The sequence below is a fragment of the Geotrypetes seraphini genome, chromosome 16, assembly GCF_902459505.1.
Source record: "Geotrypetes seraphini chromosome 16, aGeoSer1.1, whole genome shotgun sequence".
Taxonomy (NCBI): Eukaryota; Metazoa; Chordata; class Amphibia; order Gymnophiona; family Dermophiidae; genus Geotrypetes; species Geotrypetes seraphini.
In genome coordinates, this window is record NC_047099.1 from 50,921,668 (window position 1) to 50,941,178 (window position 19,511).

Sequence of the window (19,511 nt, forward strand, 5' to 3'; positions counted from 1 at the left end):
GACAGCGAAAGATGGACACAGAAGACTCCTAAAGACGTCATCTGAGATCCAGCAAAAGATGGACCCAGAAGAGTTCTGCAGACGTCTTCAGAACCAGAGAAAGATGGACCCAGACGAGTCTTATAGAGATGTTCTGAGAACCACAGAAAGATAGGGCCTTAAGAATCTTAAAGATTCTAATATCCTATCCACCCTTCTACTTCATATATATATATTTTTTATCTCGATGTATTTTTTGCCACCTCATGTACCTTCCATCCCTGTAATGTCAGTCTTAAGTCATGCTACCTCCCTCCCTCTTCTCACTAAATTTTGTGATTATTTTTTTTTTAATTTTACTTTTTAACGTTTGCTTTTAAATTTATTTTATTGACTGTAAACCGTCTAGATATGTTTTGATGGATTGTATATCAAGAAAATAATAAACTTGGAAACTTAGGTCACCTGAAATCATGGATAAATGGGATTGGAAGAGACCTCAGTCAGACAGGATCCCTCAACCTAAACTATCCCACTCAGATGTGCAACACACTTGCTCTTAATTCATCGCCAGTAAAGATGATTCTACCACCTTCACGGGTAACTTTTTTCAGCACTCCACTGCCGTCATAATAAGGTCAGGTTTACCTTCCTCATTAAAATATTGTAATTCAGCCTTGGCTTTCTATCCACCATCCTGATGTTCAAATCACTAGCAGTCAGATACTATCCCTTCCTTCTTCCCGCCTTCCCCCGCATCCCAAACATTGACTAAAGAGACTAGGGAACATCCAGACTTTTCCCACATCCTCCTTGATGTAGCTAGCCTCCCTTATGCTGACACTCCAACATTTGCGCCCACCCACCTCAACGACATAGTGAGCCATGAGTACGGCAAAGCTACTGAGGTGAGTGCATGCACACACGGTCTTGGTGGCATTTCCCTGAAGCTTACAGCAGCCGTCCCGGGACCAGCGGTTCTCACTGTGGTTCCAGAATGCACAGATGGTTTCTTGTTCCTCAGTATTCTGAAGGCAGAATAAGAAAAAAGAAAATCATAGCTCTGAGTTTTTGCAAACAAAGTTAATTTTTTTCACGTCTGCCCCCAAGCTGGGATCTGAAAGCAGAGGAGTGTTCCAGAAGGCTTCCCAGCTATTTTCTGTAGTGGATGGATGGGACTTTTTAAAGACACTAGAGGGGGGTAAATTTTGCCCTGGTATTTGGTAGCTGTTTCTAAGCATAGCTCGGCGAGAGGAGCTGCGTGGACTTGTTGAATTAAGTCTCCATGTCTTCACAGGAACTCCAGGCTATTGAAAGTGGGAGGTCCTTTGAAACACTGTGCTTGGGAAAAAAAAGTGGGTACCTTCCCTTCCTTAAATTGTAATAAAAGCAACATGTGTCCCCACCCCCCGCCTCCCTCTTTCCCCCGCCTTCTGAAACTCACCGAGTGGGAGAAAGTGAAATTGACAGGAGAATTCAAGTTCTTTGTGTCTTCTGAGCTGACGAAGGCAGTCACCACTTTGGAGATGACCCTAAGCTCCTCTTTCTCCCGGACATCCGCTGAACTATTCCTGTCTTTCAGGCTCGCGTTGGAAAGGACGGTTTCCATGTTTTCCAGGGTGAGCAGACCCATCACCGCGACCCCTGCAAAGGAAGCAGAGAAGTTCCGAAATCCTATTACCTGAAGCCACCCTTGTGGTGGGATGAAACACATGGCTAAATCCTGACCTCCATGGATACTGCAGATCGTGCTAGGGATTCAGTCCCCCTGATATTCAGATCACAGGAGATCACCAGCGATCTCCCACAGTCCACAGCACATGTGGAAATTCAATGCCGGCACCATATCCAGCACTGAATTACAAGTATATTTATGGCTGCAAGGATGACTATGTGGGATGGGCCCCAGAGTGACGGACTGGGTCAGGAACTGGTTGCGTGGAAGGTGACAGAGGGTAGTGGTCAATGAAGATCGCTCTGAGAAAAGAGATGTCACCAGTGATGTGCTTCAAGGTTCAGTTCTTGGGCCTGTTCTTTTTAACATTTTTGTAAGTGATATTGTTGAAGGGTTGTCAGGTAAGATTTGCCTCTTTGTGGATGATCCAAAATCGCCAATAGAGTAGACACCCCTGATGATGTGAATAACATGAGGAAGGACCTAGTGAAGTTTGAAAAGTGGTCTGAAATTTGGCAGCTAAGATTTAATGCTAAGAAACGCAAAGTTTGGGCTGCAAAAACCCGAGGGAACGGTACAGTTTAGGAGGTGAAGAATTTTTGTGCATGACAGAAGAGCGGGACTTGGGTGGGATTGTATGTGATGATCTTAAGGTGGCCAAACAGGCTGAAAAGGTGACGGCAAAAGCTCGAAGGATGCTACGATGCACAGAGAGAGGTATGGCCAGTGGAACAGTCTCCTGGAAGAGGTGGTAGAGACAGAGACTGAGTCTGAATTCAAGAAAGCGTGGGACAGGCACGTGGGATCTCTTAGGGAAGGGAGGAGATGGGCAGACTGGATGGGCCAGTTGGCCTCTACCTTCCATCATGTTTCTATGTTTCTGTGCTGCTGGAGGCATTGTGCTTCGTAATTCAAACTCCAACTCATGAGAACACAAGATATACCAAGCAGAGTCTGACCAATGTACATCAAGCATGGCACCCATGCCTGAGGGATGCTAAGGGACCACTGTGCTGGAAACATTGTCCATACCTGGGCTACATGCATCTCAGAGCATCCCAGCAGTGGTGTCGTAAGGGGGAGGGTCCTCCCCGGGTGCCGTCTTGTTGAAGGCATAGGCAGCCATCCGCTCCGCCTCCCCTCCCGCCCCTTCTTCGGCACCCCTGGACCCATGCCTAGGAAGTGACGTCAGAGGAAGAGCCAACGCTGGCATGACAGCAGATTGAGGGTTGCTGCTCCCGCAAGGAACGTGACAGAGAGACGGGGGAAGGGTAGTGGCGTGGGAGGGGAAGTAGCATGTGGAGGTGGGGAGAAGGGGGGATGCCTCGCACCCTCTCTACACCACTGCATTCCAGTCTTGGGGGGAAGGGGCTTCTTTCATGTCCAGGATATGCCTCATCTCCTAGCAGTCCATAGTGTGTCTGTCGACATTGCTAACTTGTACTATATTCTATTTTCCGTTTTAGCAAAGATGAACATTACCGTTGTTATTCGGTCCTGCAGCTGTTTTCCAGTCGAGGTCCATCCGTGCTTCTTCCTGATTCAGGCTTATGGAACTTTGTGGGTTCTCGTTGCCTTTCCAGATGGCTGCAACCAAGGGAAGAGGTGTTACCATTCTCCACAGAGTATTTTGGAAATAACAGTGCAGGAGATGCTGGGAACGGGGGACTTCACAAGTCTGCTGTCCCAGGCTCTTCCAGCAGGAGGTGCTGAAATGTTGGGGGTGGGGGAAGCTCACAGCTCCTATAGTCTCAGCCTCGCAACAGGAGATGCTGCAGGACAGAGGCTGCCAACCCTGTCCTGAAGGATCACCAGCCAGTCAGGTGTTCAGGGAAGCCCTAATGAATATGCATGGCGCAGATTAGCATGCCTGAAACCTCCGTTAGATGCAAATCTCTCTCATGCATATTCATTAGGGCTATCCCAAAAAAACCTGACTGGCTGTTGGTCCTCCAGGACAGGGTTGAGAACCACTGCGGTAGGAAAAGGGGGTTGAATGTGGGGGGGAGGGGAGACCCCTGCAGTCCCAGCCTCTTCCAGAAGGAGTCATTGTAGGTAATGGCGTTGGAGTACCAGCTGTGTGTTTATAGGGGATGGGGGCTTAGATTCCTTCAGCCTTAGGTTTTCCCAGTAGGACCTATTGTAGGGAGCGGAGCACAGTCGGGCAGATCCCGAATAAAATGGTATCCTGAGCAAAGGTTGCATTCAGCGCCCCTTTCCCATTCAGGTCTGTGTTCCTGTGGACTCACAGACTGAAAAAGCAGTGTGACACCCCAGTTTCCTCTTGCCCTGGGTTCGCAGGACAGCTACCCATCCTGACCTGCCATGCACTAGAGTCCTGGAGAAAAGCAAAATGTTGGTTAAGATGCAACATATACCTGCCAGCAACCCTTGACTAGTAGAATGCCATCCTTCTCCTGTTACTTACTCATTCTTGAGCCATTTTTTATATCGGTGGTCCCGTCCTCCAAGAGCCACATGAAGTCTTTCGCCGTGTCCTCCATGAGCTGCAGAAACTCGCCAGCCTGCTGGTGCTTCTGAAGCTGGTCGCCGTCCCATTGCGCTCGAGAGAGTTTGTTATCCACCTCGTTTAAAATATTCTGGGATACCAAGCCAATAGGGGTTAAAATGGGGTTCAGAATAAGTCCCAAGGCTCCCCTCCCCCACCAGCCTCTCATCCCTTGCCGGATCCCAAACGCTGCGCTGAGTAGAAGTGCGGTTAGATCATTTTTCAATTACTTGGCAGAAAATCTGTAAGAGTTTTTTTTTTTTTTAAAACGATTTAGGAAGCACTGGGAAAGTCGCCTATTATGGCCCCAGAAGTGTCGCCGCTCGATGCTGGGAGATGTTGCACATTCAGACATTCTACTGCCTACGCTCTCGGCCAAGGTGGAGAATGAAGGACTTGTTTACCTGCAGCAGTTTTTTCCCCTGCTGGGGCTGACTTCTTAGGGAGCTGCAGTCTGGCACAGAAGAACCAATGAACTTCTTCAGGCAGAAGAAGAAATTCTGGAAGAAGCACAAACATAAGAATTGGCATACTGGGACAGAACGAAGGTCCATCAAGCCCAGTATCCTGTTTCCAACAAGTCCCTGGCAGAAACCCAAAGAGTATCAACATTCCAGAGCTGAGACTGTGATGTCATAAGGCTTCATTCCACCAATGCCCAAGAGCCAACCTCAGCAGTGATGTCACAATAGCTTCATTGTCCTATACGTGGCCCACACCTGATACTATATTGGAGGACAGTGTGGCACAGTGGTCAAAGCTACAGCCTCAGCACCCTGAAGTTGTGGATTCAAACCCCAAGCTGCCTCCTGTGACCCTAGGAATAAGCAGTGGATTTCCTCAAGCCATCTGAAGAATGGCCTATGGGCTTCTCTTTTAGGAAATTATCCAACCCCTTTTAAAACCCTGCTAAGCTAACGGATTTCTCCAAGCTTTAAGAATAAACCAGAATGGGAGGCACCTTAGAGGGAATTGTGATTATTAAAAAGCTAAGTGGTTAGACCTGCAGGGGAGGTGCTCAGGGATAAATAAAGTGATCAGTTGGTATCTTCATCTTTCCATAAAGAGCTCATGCTGTTATCAGTGTCAATGTGATAACTGGCCTTTATCTGCCATCATCTGCTTGGACAGTCCTCTAAAAAGAAGACATGTCCGGGTTTCCCCAGACATCCGGTAACCCTACGTGAATCCATTATCCTTTCCTAATATTTTTCCTTCGTCTACCCCCTTTAAGCCTCATACAGGACCTCAAATGTTTGCTTCTTATGTGTTATCTGAGGTATCTGAATGTCTCTCGCTTATCTTCCTGACTCTCCTTTCCGTTTGGGCCTACATATTTAGGTCTTTAAGTCTCATAAAGCTTTGGGCATTGGCCAACCGGCATTTTGGTAGCTATTCTTTGGATCACTTCCAGAGACATTAGCATTGGACATACATGCTCGGCATTCTCTGGGGGAGGACAGGAAAGGAGAAATAGAGACAGAGGGAGAAAGGGATTGGACAGAGAAAGCAGGGAGGGGTGGACTAGAAGTGCAGAGGAAGGTAGCATTTAATATTTCACACCTCTGCCAGTGGCACGCTCTTGGGTACTTACGTCAGTTGTATCATTGCAGCCTTTCTGTTGGGAGTCATTTGAAGAGCGGCAGAGGACCCCTGAGAAAGCAACAAGACGGAGCATTACTACATGGGTCATGACTGCTGACCACAAAACACAGTAACATAGTACATGACGGCAGATAAAGATCCAGTCTGCCCATTACTTATACGCATTACAAATTCATGATTAAATTAACCTGTCTTTTTTACTTTGATATTTCTGGGCCATAGACCATTAAGTCCTCCTGGTACTATCCTAGGTTCCAGCAGCTGGAGTTGCTATCCGAGCTCACTCCAGTCTATTGAACCATCCTGTTATTTTCAGGACACCTACCATAAAATCTGGCCAGTAACGTCGCTGGACAAACCAGCCTTTTTAAGTTTCCTGTAGGAATCTGTGGGATTGGGTCCCTCCAATGAGAAGTATAAAAGAGAGGTCGATGGGGGAGGGGATATCACTGGGGAGCAGTTGGGCTCAGCTTGGAAGGAGGAAGTGGGGGGCTTTTATATTGATGGTTTTGATCTCTGCCGAAACTGAGCAACCAATGTGAGTTGTAGATTCAGTTTTGGCAGAAACTGGAGATCCTGGGTTCGGTCGGGCTCTAAAGTAGAAACACGTAAATCTTTAACGTTCCCGGAAACCCCAACCTGCTGTTCGCACCAGCGTCGGCTCTTCCTCCGACTTCACTTCTTGGACCCCACATCTAGGCAGCGACGTCAGAACAAGAGGTCTGCATGGGAACGGGGATTGCGGGAATCCCCTCCTAACCCACGGGACTCCCACGGGGACCCCCCTCTGGCCCACGGGACTTTCACGGGACTCCCAAGGGGATGGAAGGCTTTGGAAGCAGGGTTCATCCATATAATATACTGAACACATCAGCCTTAGTAAAAGAGGAGGTTTCTAAGTTAATTACCTGAACAGAAAACAAAAAAAGGGTTCCACCAAAGAGATTCCACAAGGAAAACAGCAAAAGAAACTGTGGAACTGATGATCCAGTGTGAAGTAATTGCTGCTTTTTATGGGGATGGGCGGGGATGGAGGTAATTCCTTGTGGGGATGGGTGGGGACAGAGAGATCCTGACGGGGACGGGTGGGGACGGAGAGGATCCTGGCGGGGACGGGTGGGATTTCTGTCCCCATGCAACTCTCTAGTCAGAACATCAACATTCTTCCTTTGTCTGTACCTATTTAGATACTTACTTAAACAAGTTGGATTTTGGTTGCTCTGTTGTAAGACCTTCTCTGAAGAGATGTAGCCTTTATCGCAAGCACAGATGTAAGTGCCATTGATCTTGGTGCACTTATTGCGAGCTGTGAAAGAGAAAAATCATACAGATATTAAAACATGGGAGGCAGTGGGTCTGTACGGACAAGTTGAGGGAAGGGAAGAATCAGGCAGGAACAGCAGGGGCTGGAGATTTCCAATTCTCCTTTGCCGCTAAAACCAGGGCGGAAGGGAAGTTGTTCTTTCCCACAATTCTTTCAAGGCGGGTGTGGAAGGTTTTATCATCTTCCTGAGGGAGAGGGAATAGAGATGCTTACAGAGCAGGTGTAAACGAGTTCCCCAGAGATCAGCGGTAAATCAACAACCATATTCTCCCAGCTGGTTCATTGTTTATTGAGCAGGTTGTTCACCCTCTCCAAGGTAGAGAGAACGAGAGGGCACTCTCTAAAGTTAAAAGGGGGTAGATTCCATACAAACATAAGGAAGTTCTTCTTCACCCAGAGAGTGGTAGAAAACTGGAATGCTCTTCCAGAGGCTGTTATAGGAGAAAACACCCTCCAGGGACTCAAGACAAAGTTAAGGAAGTTCTTCTTCACCCAGAGAGTGGTGGAAAACTGGAACACTCTTCCGGAGGCTGTTATAGGGGAAAACACCCTCCAGGGATTCAAATAGGGGAAAACATCCTCCAGGGATTCAAGACAAAGTTGGATGGGTTCCTGTTGAACCAAAACGTATGCAGGTAAGGCTAGTCTCAGTTAGGGCACTGGTCTTTAACCTAAGGGCTGCCATGTGAGCGGACTGCTGGGCACGATGGACCACTGGTCTGACCCAGCAGCGGCAATTCTTATGTTCTTATGAAACATTCAAGATAATGAAGGGAATAGACTTAGTAGATAAAGACAGGTTGTTCACCCTCTCCAAGGTAGGGAGAACGAGAGGGCACTCTCTATAGTTAAAAGGGGATAGATTCCGTACAAACATAAGGAAGTTCTTCTTCACCCAGAGAGTGGTGGAAAACTGGAACGCTCTTCCAGAGTCTATTATAGGGGAAAATTTTTCCGATAGATAAACCCCTTCCCCCCTTTTTTTCTTTTGTGTAGCAAATCGATGTTGGTGCATCAATTGCTTGGCTACTTTGCATGGGGTTTTAGCTAATTTGCATGGCTGGATCAGAAAATGGGCGATCGAGGGGAAAAACACGCGGCAAGCTGTTTTGTGCATTGAGTCGGTAAAAGCAATCGTTGCTGACTTTAGTGCATCTAGCCCAAAGAGACTGACTGCGTGGTGATTTCTGAGGTACATCATCGTTACAATTGCAAACAAGTGGGACTGAGTTTCTGTAAGGTTGTTTGTTACAACTGGACAAACTGTGGAAAATCTATGAGTACCTGAGAGACTTGGGAAGAGATAAAGGGTATATGGAGAAAGCGTACCAGTAATCTGGGTTTGCATGGAAAATCAGGCAGATGTGTACCAGGATGTACAACTGATGATACTTCCACAACTAGACTACTGCAACTCCATCTACATGGGAATCAACACCACTCTGATTCACAAAATGCAACTCATCCCAAACACCTGTGTCAGACTAATCTTCAACCTGAGAAAATATGACTCGATTACACACCTCATCAGGCAACTGCACTGGCTACCCATCCCATCACGAATAACCTTCAAAACTGCATGCATCATTCACTGTATACTTTACGGAAACTCCGCGGCTCCTCTTATCCAGCTCTTCTCCAAGGCAAAGTCTACTTCCCGCAGAACTCTCAACAGAATACTTCTAAATCTCCCTTCCACAAAAAATCTGCAATACAAATGTGTTTTCCACTCCATGCTCACCTTTCTAGGCGTAAAAACTTGGAATGACCTTACTGAAATGACCAGGACGGAACCTGAAACTGAAAACTCACCTATTTGACACCTAATCACTTGTATCCTCTTCTCCTCCTGTATCTTCCTGCCCTCTATTGTCCTCCCTACCCTCTTCTAACCCCTTCCTCTGTAATGTCGCCAAGAGCTTGTATAGGTATGTGTGACGCACAAATGGAAGAAATAAATAAGTAAAAATATTCCTTAATTTGAAATGTAAAGCAGTGACAGAATACGGAGATAAGGCTATGAGCATGAATGATATAATAGAGAATATCTATGAAAGGAGGATGTTTTTGTGTTATATGACGTGTGAGAACGTGCCCATTGACCTAAAAGTGGAAGTCTTAATGACAAGTCAGTGGTTATGGAGGTTCAGTGTTTTACACATACCAGGAAGGGAGACCTGATTTAAGAGAAATACAGTAGGTCTTCGTGTAATGGTTGGCAAATCTGTACTCAGGATTGAGAAGAACTACCGCCTCTGTAAATGTAACCATAAAAACATGACGAAGATCCAACTGGTTTATTTGCAAAGTATCAAAGGCTTTCAAAGATCTGCCCCCTGGAAATACAGCCATTGCATGAAACACGATGACAAACAGTAGACATATATCTTAATCAATGCATCTTTTGACTTCAAATGTGATGCACCAAGCTTTAATAACGACCAGGACTTTGTTGCAGACTTGGGGCTGTTGGGGAGAGAGGGAAGACATGTTTTAAAATGCATGCAGTGGTAGGGATCATGTAAAGGGCAATATTCCGATAACAAAGGTTGCAAACCTTTATGTTTAGATCATAAAAGAAAACAGATGGACAATAGCTCTGGGGAGTTTGTAAGTTCAATTCAGGTGGTTCTTGGAGATACCTAGGGAAATATCCATACATTTAATTGAATGCAGTATGTTAGTTAATGATGTAATCTTGATCTGACTTTTGTTAAGGTATTTATATGTTTCTTCTGGGGAAAGGTACAGAATCAAACAATTCTCTGTAGGCACATTCCTGAATTTTGTATATGGGATAACAATTTATGTGAATAAACAAGATAAAATGATTGATATTTATTGGGAAGAGTAGGGTAAAAGAGGAGAAACCATCTGGAATAAGTGAGCTGGTGACACTGAAAAGTGACCAAGTAGAAGAGAAAAGGAAGGCGATTGGTTTTAAAGGCCTACTTCCAGTATTTAGGTCCTAAGTCATCAAACTCTTTCTCCATAGACCCAAACTAGATGAGTGGTTTTGGTGAATCAGGCATTTAAGCCAAGATTGGGATTTTTTTGGGTCCTATCAGGAGGTGGTAGAGTCTTTCCCGTGAAATACAAAGTGTGGGAAGAAAAGATTAACAAGTAGATTGCTCATACAGGCCTTCTGAATGTGATTTGTGGGGTTAAGAAAATTGTTCTTGATCCTAGGAGGATGCAGCCCCAGAATTGAGTACTGTTTGGTGAATGTTGGTTGCTGATACTTAAATGATGATGTAGCACTAAGCTCGACTGTACAATATGGTAGTAGTATCTTCCTTGAGAATTTAGTTGCATTCAAAATGTATTAGAAAAATTCTCACAAATTCAATACAAATATATGAATATAAATTATCTCTTGAGAACAGTGTGCTTTAGCTTGGGGTCCAAGAAGACAACCTCAACATACGTCTTTGCATGTATTAAGAACTTTTTGATGCCTTTAACAGATAGTCAACATGCAGGTTCTTGGTCTTCCTCGAGGGGGTAGCAAATTGTTCTGAATCATCCATCCCTACTTTGCAGAAACTTGGATTTTTTTTCTCTTTTTTGCAGCTTTCACTTCTTTCTTCCTGTGTTGCATGCATTGAGTTGTTCTTGACTGTTGAATTAAAGACGCACAAGCCTTGTCGTCTAGATAAACAAGACCAGGAGAATATTTCCTTAGGGTATCAGTTTGTAAAAAAGCAAAGTGGCTTCTCTCGTTCTCTCTTCCACTCTGATTCAGTTTCACTTCTTCATTCTGATCATTTGGAAAGCTGTGGTTTGTTCCTTTGCAGCCTGTTTTTAAGTGCTGTTCTTTTCTGTGCGAGTGTAGGCCTCAGTCTGAACAAATGTTTGCATGGGACTAAGATGAGATCTCTGCATATGCAACATGCTTTCCCCTAACCCTCTAGTACATGAAAATGAATGGAAGCTGGAAGAATCTTTCATTGTACCATTTGTCTTATGCAAGAAAAATCTGGATTATCAGCAAGAGAGAAGAGTGTCTCACCATAACACTGAGATTCATTGGTGATAGGACCTTTGAAGGTCCGTTCTCCAGTCATGGTGCGGAACCCGTTCAAGCAGATGCAATTGAAACTGCCAGGTGTATTAATACAAGAGGCATTGGTCCCACAGACTGGAGGACCAAGCTGATCGCACTCATCGATATCTGGAAGAAGAGGGGTGAAGTTCAATAAGTACGCATTGTACGTTGATGGTATCCAAAGACATGGATGCATGCACTGTCCCTCAGCCATGCTGTCACTCTACCACATAGGGATGTATGAAGACATTTGGGCACAAGAGGAAGAGACATACGTAGACAGACATCTGGAGGTCCAAGGCAACGATGCAGCACAAACCGATATTTGCTGAAAACAGCAAGTCAATGGTTAAGTCTTTGGAAGCAGCAGTCTAGTTGCACAAGGAGAAAAGAGAAGGTATGAGAGGGAGAGATGGAAAATAAGGCGGCATGGTAAAGAATCAGTACTGATCGAGCACAAAATTCAGAGGCAAGCTGAAGCTCTCTGAAATAATGTAATTGTTAGGCAGAAAGAAGAAAGGGGCGAAGCCAAAGGCAGAGAAGTGTATCGACAACAGATACATGCTAAAGATGAGATCATGCATAGATGAAATTCATCGTTTCTTTGAGGAGTAACCATATGAAATGGGATGTCATGCAGGGGATCTCTTCACCAAGTCTTTGCAGGCACCCTTCTTGAGTGGCTCAGAGCATGCTAAGACCACAGGAAAGAGGGAATAGCTTGCTGGGATTGGAGAACAGGTTCCTCACCCTCACATTGATGTTCACCGGTTCTCTGAAAATTCCCTATCCTAGACCTCGTTTGGAAGCCCTTATCACAGAGACAGGAGAAATTGCCTTCAGCATTAAGGCACATAGCATTGGGACCACATGCCGCAGGGCCATTTTGACTGCATTCATCAACATCTATGGTGAGAGAAAGCAGAGTTAAACTGTCCCCAGAGGAAATAGTCCCAGCCTCCAACATGCCAGAGAGAAACCCTGAGGGCAAGGAAGACCCTTACCAAGGCACAAGAGCTCATTGGTGCCCTTGAATGTCCTTCCTTCCCAGATATCGAGCATATTCATCTGTCACCGAGACCACATATCCCCAAACCCCATAAAAAGTCAAGATCAGCTACTAGACAAAATGATTCCTGCAAGGGTAGCTCTCTGTGCCCCCCTTCCCAATGGAAATCTGGGATGCCTCCTATCAGGGTCATCCAAGAGATCTAGGAAAGCCAGTGGATCTGATGATTTGATGACTTCTACCTAGATACACACCAATGAGGCCAGCACTGTCCTCTCTGTCTGTGTGACATGAGGGCTTCAAATATCATGTTAATAATTGTCCCCTCCCCTACATCACTTTGCATATTCTGGCTAACACAGCAGAGATTCAGTAGATTATAGAAACTCATGTAAAATTCAGACCTACTGTCCTTTACAAACAGAGAAATATATAGGTATGAATAAACAGATGACTAAGCTTTACCAAGATTCCCTGCTAAGGGGGTTTCGGATCAAAGTCCAGAAACCCGCTTACCATAATCGTTTACTGATCCAGCTCAAGGAACTGTGTGTATCCCTTGGAAAGAGGATGATGAAAGCTTACCCTCTTCTTAAGAAATAGCTGAAGACTTTATGAGCTCCCCGTTTAGAGATTTGAAGAAAATGCCTTGTGATTGTTGGGGTTATGGCATTACTGGTTGTCTTCTGATGTGCTTCAAGAATTTGCAATGTTTTTACAGTATGTGGTGTCTCGATTTCATTCAAGATTTCTTTTGGTTTACTGTATAATCATATCCGTTGTTCGTATACTGTAACTTTTCCATTTGTTCATTTGATTTTACCTGTATTCATTGTATGTTGTTCAACACACCCAATGCAAGGAAATTTTGCAGTCTACAAATGTGAGCTAATACATCACTTAGGGCATCTCCTAAATGTACTTAAGGACCCTACAGTTGGTGCTTCCTTGGGCTTTATTCCTGGCAAGGATGGAATACCAGTGGCCAAGAAAATTCAAGAGCCTATGCTTTTGCCAATGAAATGCACCTTGACCCAGGGGCATTGGAATACCTCTTTGATTGGGTGTTAACTTCCCCCCTTCCCCCCTCCAAGCTCCATAGTTGTTGATGCTTTATAGGATAGAGTTGGCCATGATCCCGGAAACCCACCCTGTTTGACTGCCTATGCCTTGACCCACCACCAGAAGAGCTACAACTTTTTCAACCATAGCACCTCAGCTATGGAACAAGTTACCTATTTATCTGTGTGGTGAAACTTCTTTAGAAAAATGTAAAAGAACATTAAAAAGCCACCTATACAAAGATGCGTTCGAGTCATAAACAGGATACCTCTTTTATCAACAATCTCAGGCTCAAATACTTAAACCTAACCAGATCTATATATAGGTCACAACTTCTCCCTTTCACTTTTAGAGCTTGCTTTATTTGTAAAACATTTTCAATGACCCTCCTGATGTTGTTTTTCCTTAAATGTTCTTCTACTTTCTTTAACAATTGTAGTTCACTCCTTTTTCCCTATGTATCACTAATTAATTTTGTACATCGATTGTATGTTTACCTGTTTAAATTGTTTTATTTTGTCCTCCTCAAAAAAAAATATTTTTTTATTGTTATACGCATTGAAAATATTTGATATTGCATTTATATCAAAATTTTAATAAACTTGAAACTTGTCTACTATCAACTTTCTTGATGTCATGAGAGATACTCTAATGAGCTGCACTTCAGAAAGCTCACTCCACTTGGGAGAAGGGTGGCCATTCTAAGATCTCTTCCACTAGCATTGCAACATTAGATTTTGGAGGTGTCTTAGGTGTTTTAGTGATCCTCTAGCGTCAGGGGTTTGGAAGGCTACACAGCTCGAGCCTTTAGGTAGATTACTCTATGCATTTGTCTGAGGTACAGCTATAATAGATAAATTGAGGAGTACCAACCTTGAACTTTCTTGTGTTACTGGAGGAAAGCATACGGCATCTTGTGTCAATGACCCAGCGCTAAGAATGCATGAATGAAGATGGCCATTTGTCAGCACTTTACTCCAGAATTCAAGACTCATCTCAAATAACTCAGAGAGCCTCCCCTTCTCTTTTGCTGCAATCTATCCCGCACTGGAGAAGTTCCTATTTGGCTTTAATATGATCATTATAATTTGAGATATAAAATATTACCTCCTCAATCTCTTGCCAAAAGCTTTGAGGAGATAAGGAAATGGTTAGGTTGGGAAGAGGAGGTTGGCTTGCAGAGACCTCTGGTTTCAAATATCTTTTCACTCCCACGTCATAGCAAGTCCCAAAGGATGAAGTGTGATGAACCTGTATTTACTGCCTTCAGGAACCTACCGTATCAACAGAAATTCAGAAGAACATAAGAACATAAGAAGTTGCCTCCACTGGGTCAGACCGAGGTCCATCTCGCCCAGCGGTCTGCTCCCGCGGCGGCCCATCAGGTCTGCGACCTGTGAAGTGGTTTCTGACCACTTTTATAACCTACCTCAAGTTCTATCTGTACCCCTCTATCCCTTTATCCTCCAGGAACCTATCCAAACCCTTCTTGAACCCCTGTACAGAGTTCTGGCCTATCACTTCCTCCGGAAGCGCGTTCCATGTGTCCACCACCCTCTGCGTAAAAAAGAACTTTCTAGCATTTGTTCTAAACCTGTCCCCTTTCAATTTCTCTGAGTGACCCCTAGTGCTTGTGGCTCCCCTCAGTTTGAAGAATCTGTCCTTATTTACTCTCTCTATGCCCTTAAGGATTTTGAAGGTTTCTACCATGTCCCCTCTAAGTCTCCTCTTCTCCAGGGAGAACAGCCCCAGCATTTTTAACCTGTCAGCGTATGGAAAATTTTCCATACCTTTTATCAGCTTAGTCGCCCTCCTCTGCACTCCCTCACTCCATCATTGAAACCTTGATCCTGGTGATGGAACATGATTCTTTACCTTAACAACTTGGCCTCAGGTGATTCTAAAATTGCTCTTTCCCAAATTTAGTTTGGAAACCTTACAGGCAGTTGCGGTGGTGACTTCCAAATGTGCTCTTGCACTCGGCAGAGGGGCTGCAGCCTACCACATTGGGGTAGCCAGCATTCATTAACATGTATAACACAAGACCGACACTGTAAAGTCTCTCAGAGAAGCTCCTGTGCCTTAATATAAAGCGTAAACGCCAAGTGGCCTTAGCTACGCCAACTGTAATGATATCCAATTACACGGTGGTGAAAATATTCCATAAGCATTCCTGACAAGGCTGCTGGGAATACAAACTCTTCCTCATCTTTCTTTCTTTTTTTTTAATGTATAATTTTTACGAGTCTGTTAAACATATTACAGAAGCCAAAACAAAGAGAAATCCAACGATGATCAATGACAAACCCAAAGAAACTGGAGAAACGATGTACAAGACGTTAAGACTTTTTTGAAGTCAATAAAACCATGGTAGCCCAAAAAGTGGTTCACTAGAGTGAGAAACAATGGACCCAGAGACGGATTCAGTATTCGACACATGGAGATGGATTCACTATTGGACACATTTGGCGCTCTTTTAGCCTGAATTTCTTCATAAAGTTGCATCCCATTTGGCTCATTTTTCTTGAGTCGTATGAGATCTTGGACCCTGAGGAAGGAATGATTACCGAAACATGTTACAGCAAATATCTTCTTAACCACACAGCGCGATAGATTTGTTCATCCCCAGAGAAAAGGGTTGTGCGATGGCCTTGGTCCTGCCAGCGACTCTGGGCTGTACTTGGTATTCAGACTTCTCCCGGTACAACAACAGATGTGCCACACACAGCCACCGATTCCTGCCTATGGATGCCCACTCTTACTAACTGGTCATGTGGCTGGACATCCGCCTGACTGAATGAAAGAAGCAGTGGCATAGTAAGAGGGTATGGGAGGTCCACCCCGGGCTCCTTTTCCACCTCCTCACTGCTGCGCATGCACGCCGCTTCCCTTTCCCTGTACCTCTGCAATGTTCCTAGCGTGAGTAGTGTCGGCTCTTCCTCTGACGTCACTTCCTAGGAAGTGACGTCAGAGGAAAAGCCGATGCAGGCACAACAGCAGCTTGGGGGTTGGCTGCACATGCCAGGAACATTGCAGACGTAAGGAAAGGGAAGTGGCACGTGTATGGCAGGAGGGGGGGTGAGGAAGGAGCACTGGAAGGAGTCTCTTCTACACCTGGATTTTTCACAAAGGGGGGGTTTATAAATAAAATTAAACCCATCTGTAGCTCCTAACAGTACACTTTTGGATTTAGAAGCGTGATCACACACAGACAAGTCTTATCTACTTTAAATGCCATTACTAAATATTTGGTGTCATTATTTCCCATGCTATATCTCGCGTCCCTTTGACGTAAATGGAGTCACTTACCCTGGCACTGGGCTGTTCCATTGCTAAAAACGTTGTTTCTAGATGTCGACTGAAAACCGTCCTTGCACTCGCAGTAATAACTCCCCTCGTCGTTCCTACAGAGCGAGTTACCGGGGCAGGCGTTCGGAATCTTACACTCGTCCACATCTGCACGATTAAAGACACCGCGACAGTTAGAAACGTGACCAGCTAAAGTTACCAGCTAGTATCTCTCGCTTCACCTTTGCCCGACGGAGATGGTCCTTCTCAGCACAGCACCCCCACCCACCCCTCTTGTACAGGAATTAAACCCCGACACCGGAGCTGTGTAGGAACTTTTTAGCACCTTCACGGGTCATCTCGGTTTGACTCTGAAAACTGCTCTTTTCCAAATTTGGTTCGATAACCTTGCAGACACCTACAGTGGTAAACTTCCAAGTGCGTTATTAAACTCAGCAAACAGGCTACAGTTGACCTGACCAAGTGGGAGTGATGGTAGACACAACATTGAAGGTGTCGGCGCAGTGTGCCACGGCCTCAAGGAAAGCAAACAGAATGTTGGGTATCATTAAGAAGGGTATTACGACCAGGACAAAGGAAGTCATCCTGCCACTGTATCGTGCTATGGTGCGCCCGCACCTGGAGTACTGTGTTCAGTTCTGGTCGCCGTACCTCAAGAAGGACATGGAGGTACTTGAGAGGGTCCAGAGAAGAGCAACTAAGCTAATAAAGGGCATGGAGGACCTCTCATATACTGACAGACTAAAAAAGCTAGGGCTTTTCTCCCTGGAAAAGCGGAGACTTAGAGGAGACATGATAGAAACCTTCAAGATCATGAAGGGCATAGAAAAAATAGACAGGGACAGATTTTTCAAATTAAGGGGATCAACAAGTACAAGGGGGCACTCAGAGAAATTGAAAGGGGAGAAGTTTAGAACAAACGCCAGGAAGTTCTTTTTCACACAGAGGGTGTTGGATACATGGAACGCGCTACCGGAGGATGTGATAAACAGGAGCACGCTACAGGGGTTCAAAGAAGCTTTGGATAGGTACTTGGAAGACAAAGGGATTGAGGGGTACAGATAAGAGTAAAGGTAGATTATAGGGATGGGATTAGAGGTAAGTTACAAAATTAATCAGGGACCACTGTTCAGGCACTAGGCCTGATGGGCTGCCGCGGGAGCGGACCGCTGAGCAAGATGGACCTCTGGTCTGACTCAGCGGGGGCAACTTCTTATGTTCTTATGTTCTTAAGTAGCAAGGTATTCAGTAATATCTGTAACACCAATATTGCATAGTAACTAACTTTTGTTGCTTTTACATGTAAAGAAGTTAAGGAATTTTGTGCAAGACTCCGTTCGTCCCATCACAGACCTTTTGACTTGTCTTTCCAGATTTAACCATTTTGTAACTTTGCAAGTGTCTGGTTTTATTTCTTGTAAGGCATGGGTATAAGTTTGTACCTGTTGCCGTTCTATAATAATTAGTTATGTTATGTTTTATGATGTTTGTAATGGATGCACTTTTGTTATCCGCATAAATGGTTGATATGAGGGCTGCAAGTGTTTAAAATAAAATAAATAACATTTGTTACTTTTACTGAAGGAATAATTTTGCCAATTTTCACTACTTTTGCTCAGTTACGTCTGATGCTTACTGTTAAAAGTAAAAGTGGAAGGGAGATAAAGATAATTCCTCAGTAGATTAAATAAAACCACAAGACCAGGAACCAGTGGCGTAGAGTGGGTAGGGGGCACCCAGGGCAGTGGTTTCCTGGCCCTGTGACCTGGAAGTGATTTCAGAGGGGAGCCAGGCCAGCTCAAGCTGGCGATGATTTAGAGAGGTATGAGGTGGGGGGAAAAGAAAGGTATGACCATGACGTGTGAGTGTGGGGGGCAGAGAGGTGCTGGCACTCCTAGCAAGATGGTGCCTGAGGGTGGATCATCTGATCTTAAATTTTGCTGTACAGTACTCCCCCATTCCAGGAACCCCCCCAAATCTTGAAAAACTGCAAATACGGTTTTTAGGGGGGGAGACTGGAGAGGGCAGCTGAAGAGGCAGGAGAGAGCAGCCGGAGCACCGGCGAGTGAAGGAAATCACTCGCAGTATGCTCCGACCGCCTCTTCCTGCGTGTCAAAGCATCTCCTGATTGGTGAGGCCCGGCTTTAGTACAGGAAGAGGCGGTCGGAGCATACCATGAGTGATTTCCTTCACTCGCCTGCGCTCCGGCTGCTCTCTCCTGCCTCTCCACCTGCCCTTTCCTACCTGGTCATTCGCGGTCGGAAAATACCGCGAATGACCGGGACCGCGAATCGCCAACTGCGAATGACTGGGGGAGCACTGTACAATGAATGTACCCTATAAGAACAATGAAGTTGCCTATTTTTGTTGACCTGGTCAGAACAGTGATGAGTTGGGTCACTTTGAAGTGGAGATGAAGCTGAAATTGGTAGCAATTCTAGGGGAACAGATGGTCATCCCATAGAAAATTTTACTTTGGGGTGAGTGTCCACTGGATTGATAAGTCGTTAAGAGAGGAAATCTGCTTGTCCGGCCTTAAGGCTGAAGGGTTGCCACATATTTGAGGTTCTTGCATCAGCTCTCGAAGGCATTGATGCATCAGCTCTCGAGGCAAGTTTGCTATCAGATGAAAATTTGGGGTGGGGGGGATGGGCTCTGCTCCTGCCCTCAATGACCCTCATTGGACCACTAGGGAGCGAGGTAGATCTGGGAGTGTTAAGGGGGGAGGGGCTTGTTGCTGCTGCTGCTGGGGGTGAGGGGGATAGAGAAAGGGGGATGCACTGGGGCTCACATTATTTAACCTCCCCTCCCCCCCAAACAACCCAACGACCTTTGAGCTGTCCTAAATTCACTCCCATAGCTTATCTGGGTCTGGTTCCTCCCCAACACCGCCCACATGCATGCCCCTAACTGGCCAAATTTTTTGGGGACTAGTCAGAGTTATTTAGTGACACTACCCAGTTTGGCTCCGCGGCGACAGGTGATTTAAGC

The 19,511-nt window shown here is 45.2% G+C and overlaps 1 protein-coding gene across 6 annotated transcripts in view; it reads right to left on the bottom strand.

The window, feature by feature from the left end:
* ADGRE5 (adhesion G protein-coupled receptor E5) overlaps window positions 1-19,511 on the bottom strand; it is a 75,577-nt gene that overhangs the window by 13,047 nt on the left and 43,019 nt on the right. For 3 of the 6 annotated variants that reach the window (XM_033924300.1, XM_033924298.1, XM_033924299.1), the window contains exons 6-15: window positions 16,521-16,667; window positions 11,891-12,046; window positions 11,105-11,266; window positions 6,964-7,074; window positions 5,758-5,816; window positions 4,568-4,663; window positions 4,083-4,254; window positions 3,137-3,241; window positions 1,424-1,623; window positions 846-1,007 (exon numbers count right to left, since the gene is read on the bottom strand). In XM_033924300.1, coding sequence (XP_033780191.1) covers window positions 846-1,007; window positions 1,424-1,623; window positions 3,137-3,241; window positions 4,083-4,254; window positions 4,568-4,663; window positions 5,758-5,816; window positions 6,964-7,074; window positions 11,105-11,266; window positions 11,891-12,046; window positions 16,521-16,667 — 1,370 coding nt within the window. The remainder of the gene's footprint in view (window positions 1-845; window positions 1,008-1,423; window positions 1,624-3,136; window positions 3,242-4,082; window positions 4,255-4,567; window positions 4,664-5,757; window positions 5,817-6,963; window positions 7,075-11,104; window positions 11,267-11,890; window positions 12,047-16,520; window positions 16,668-19,511) is intronic. The other 3 variants (XM_033924301.1, XM_033924302.1, XM_033924303.1) reach the window with 3 other exon arrangements.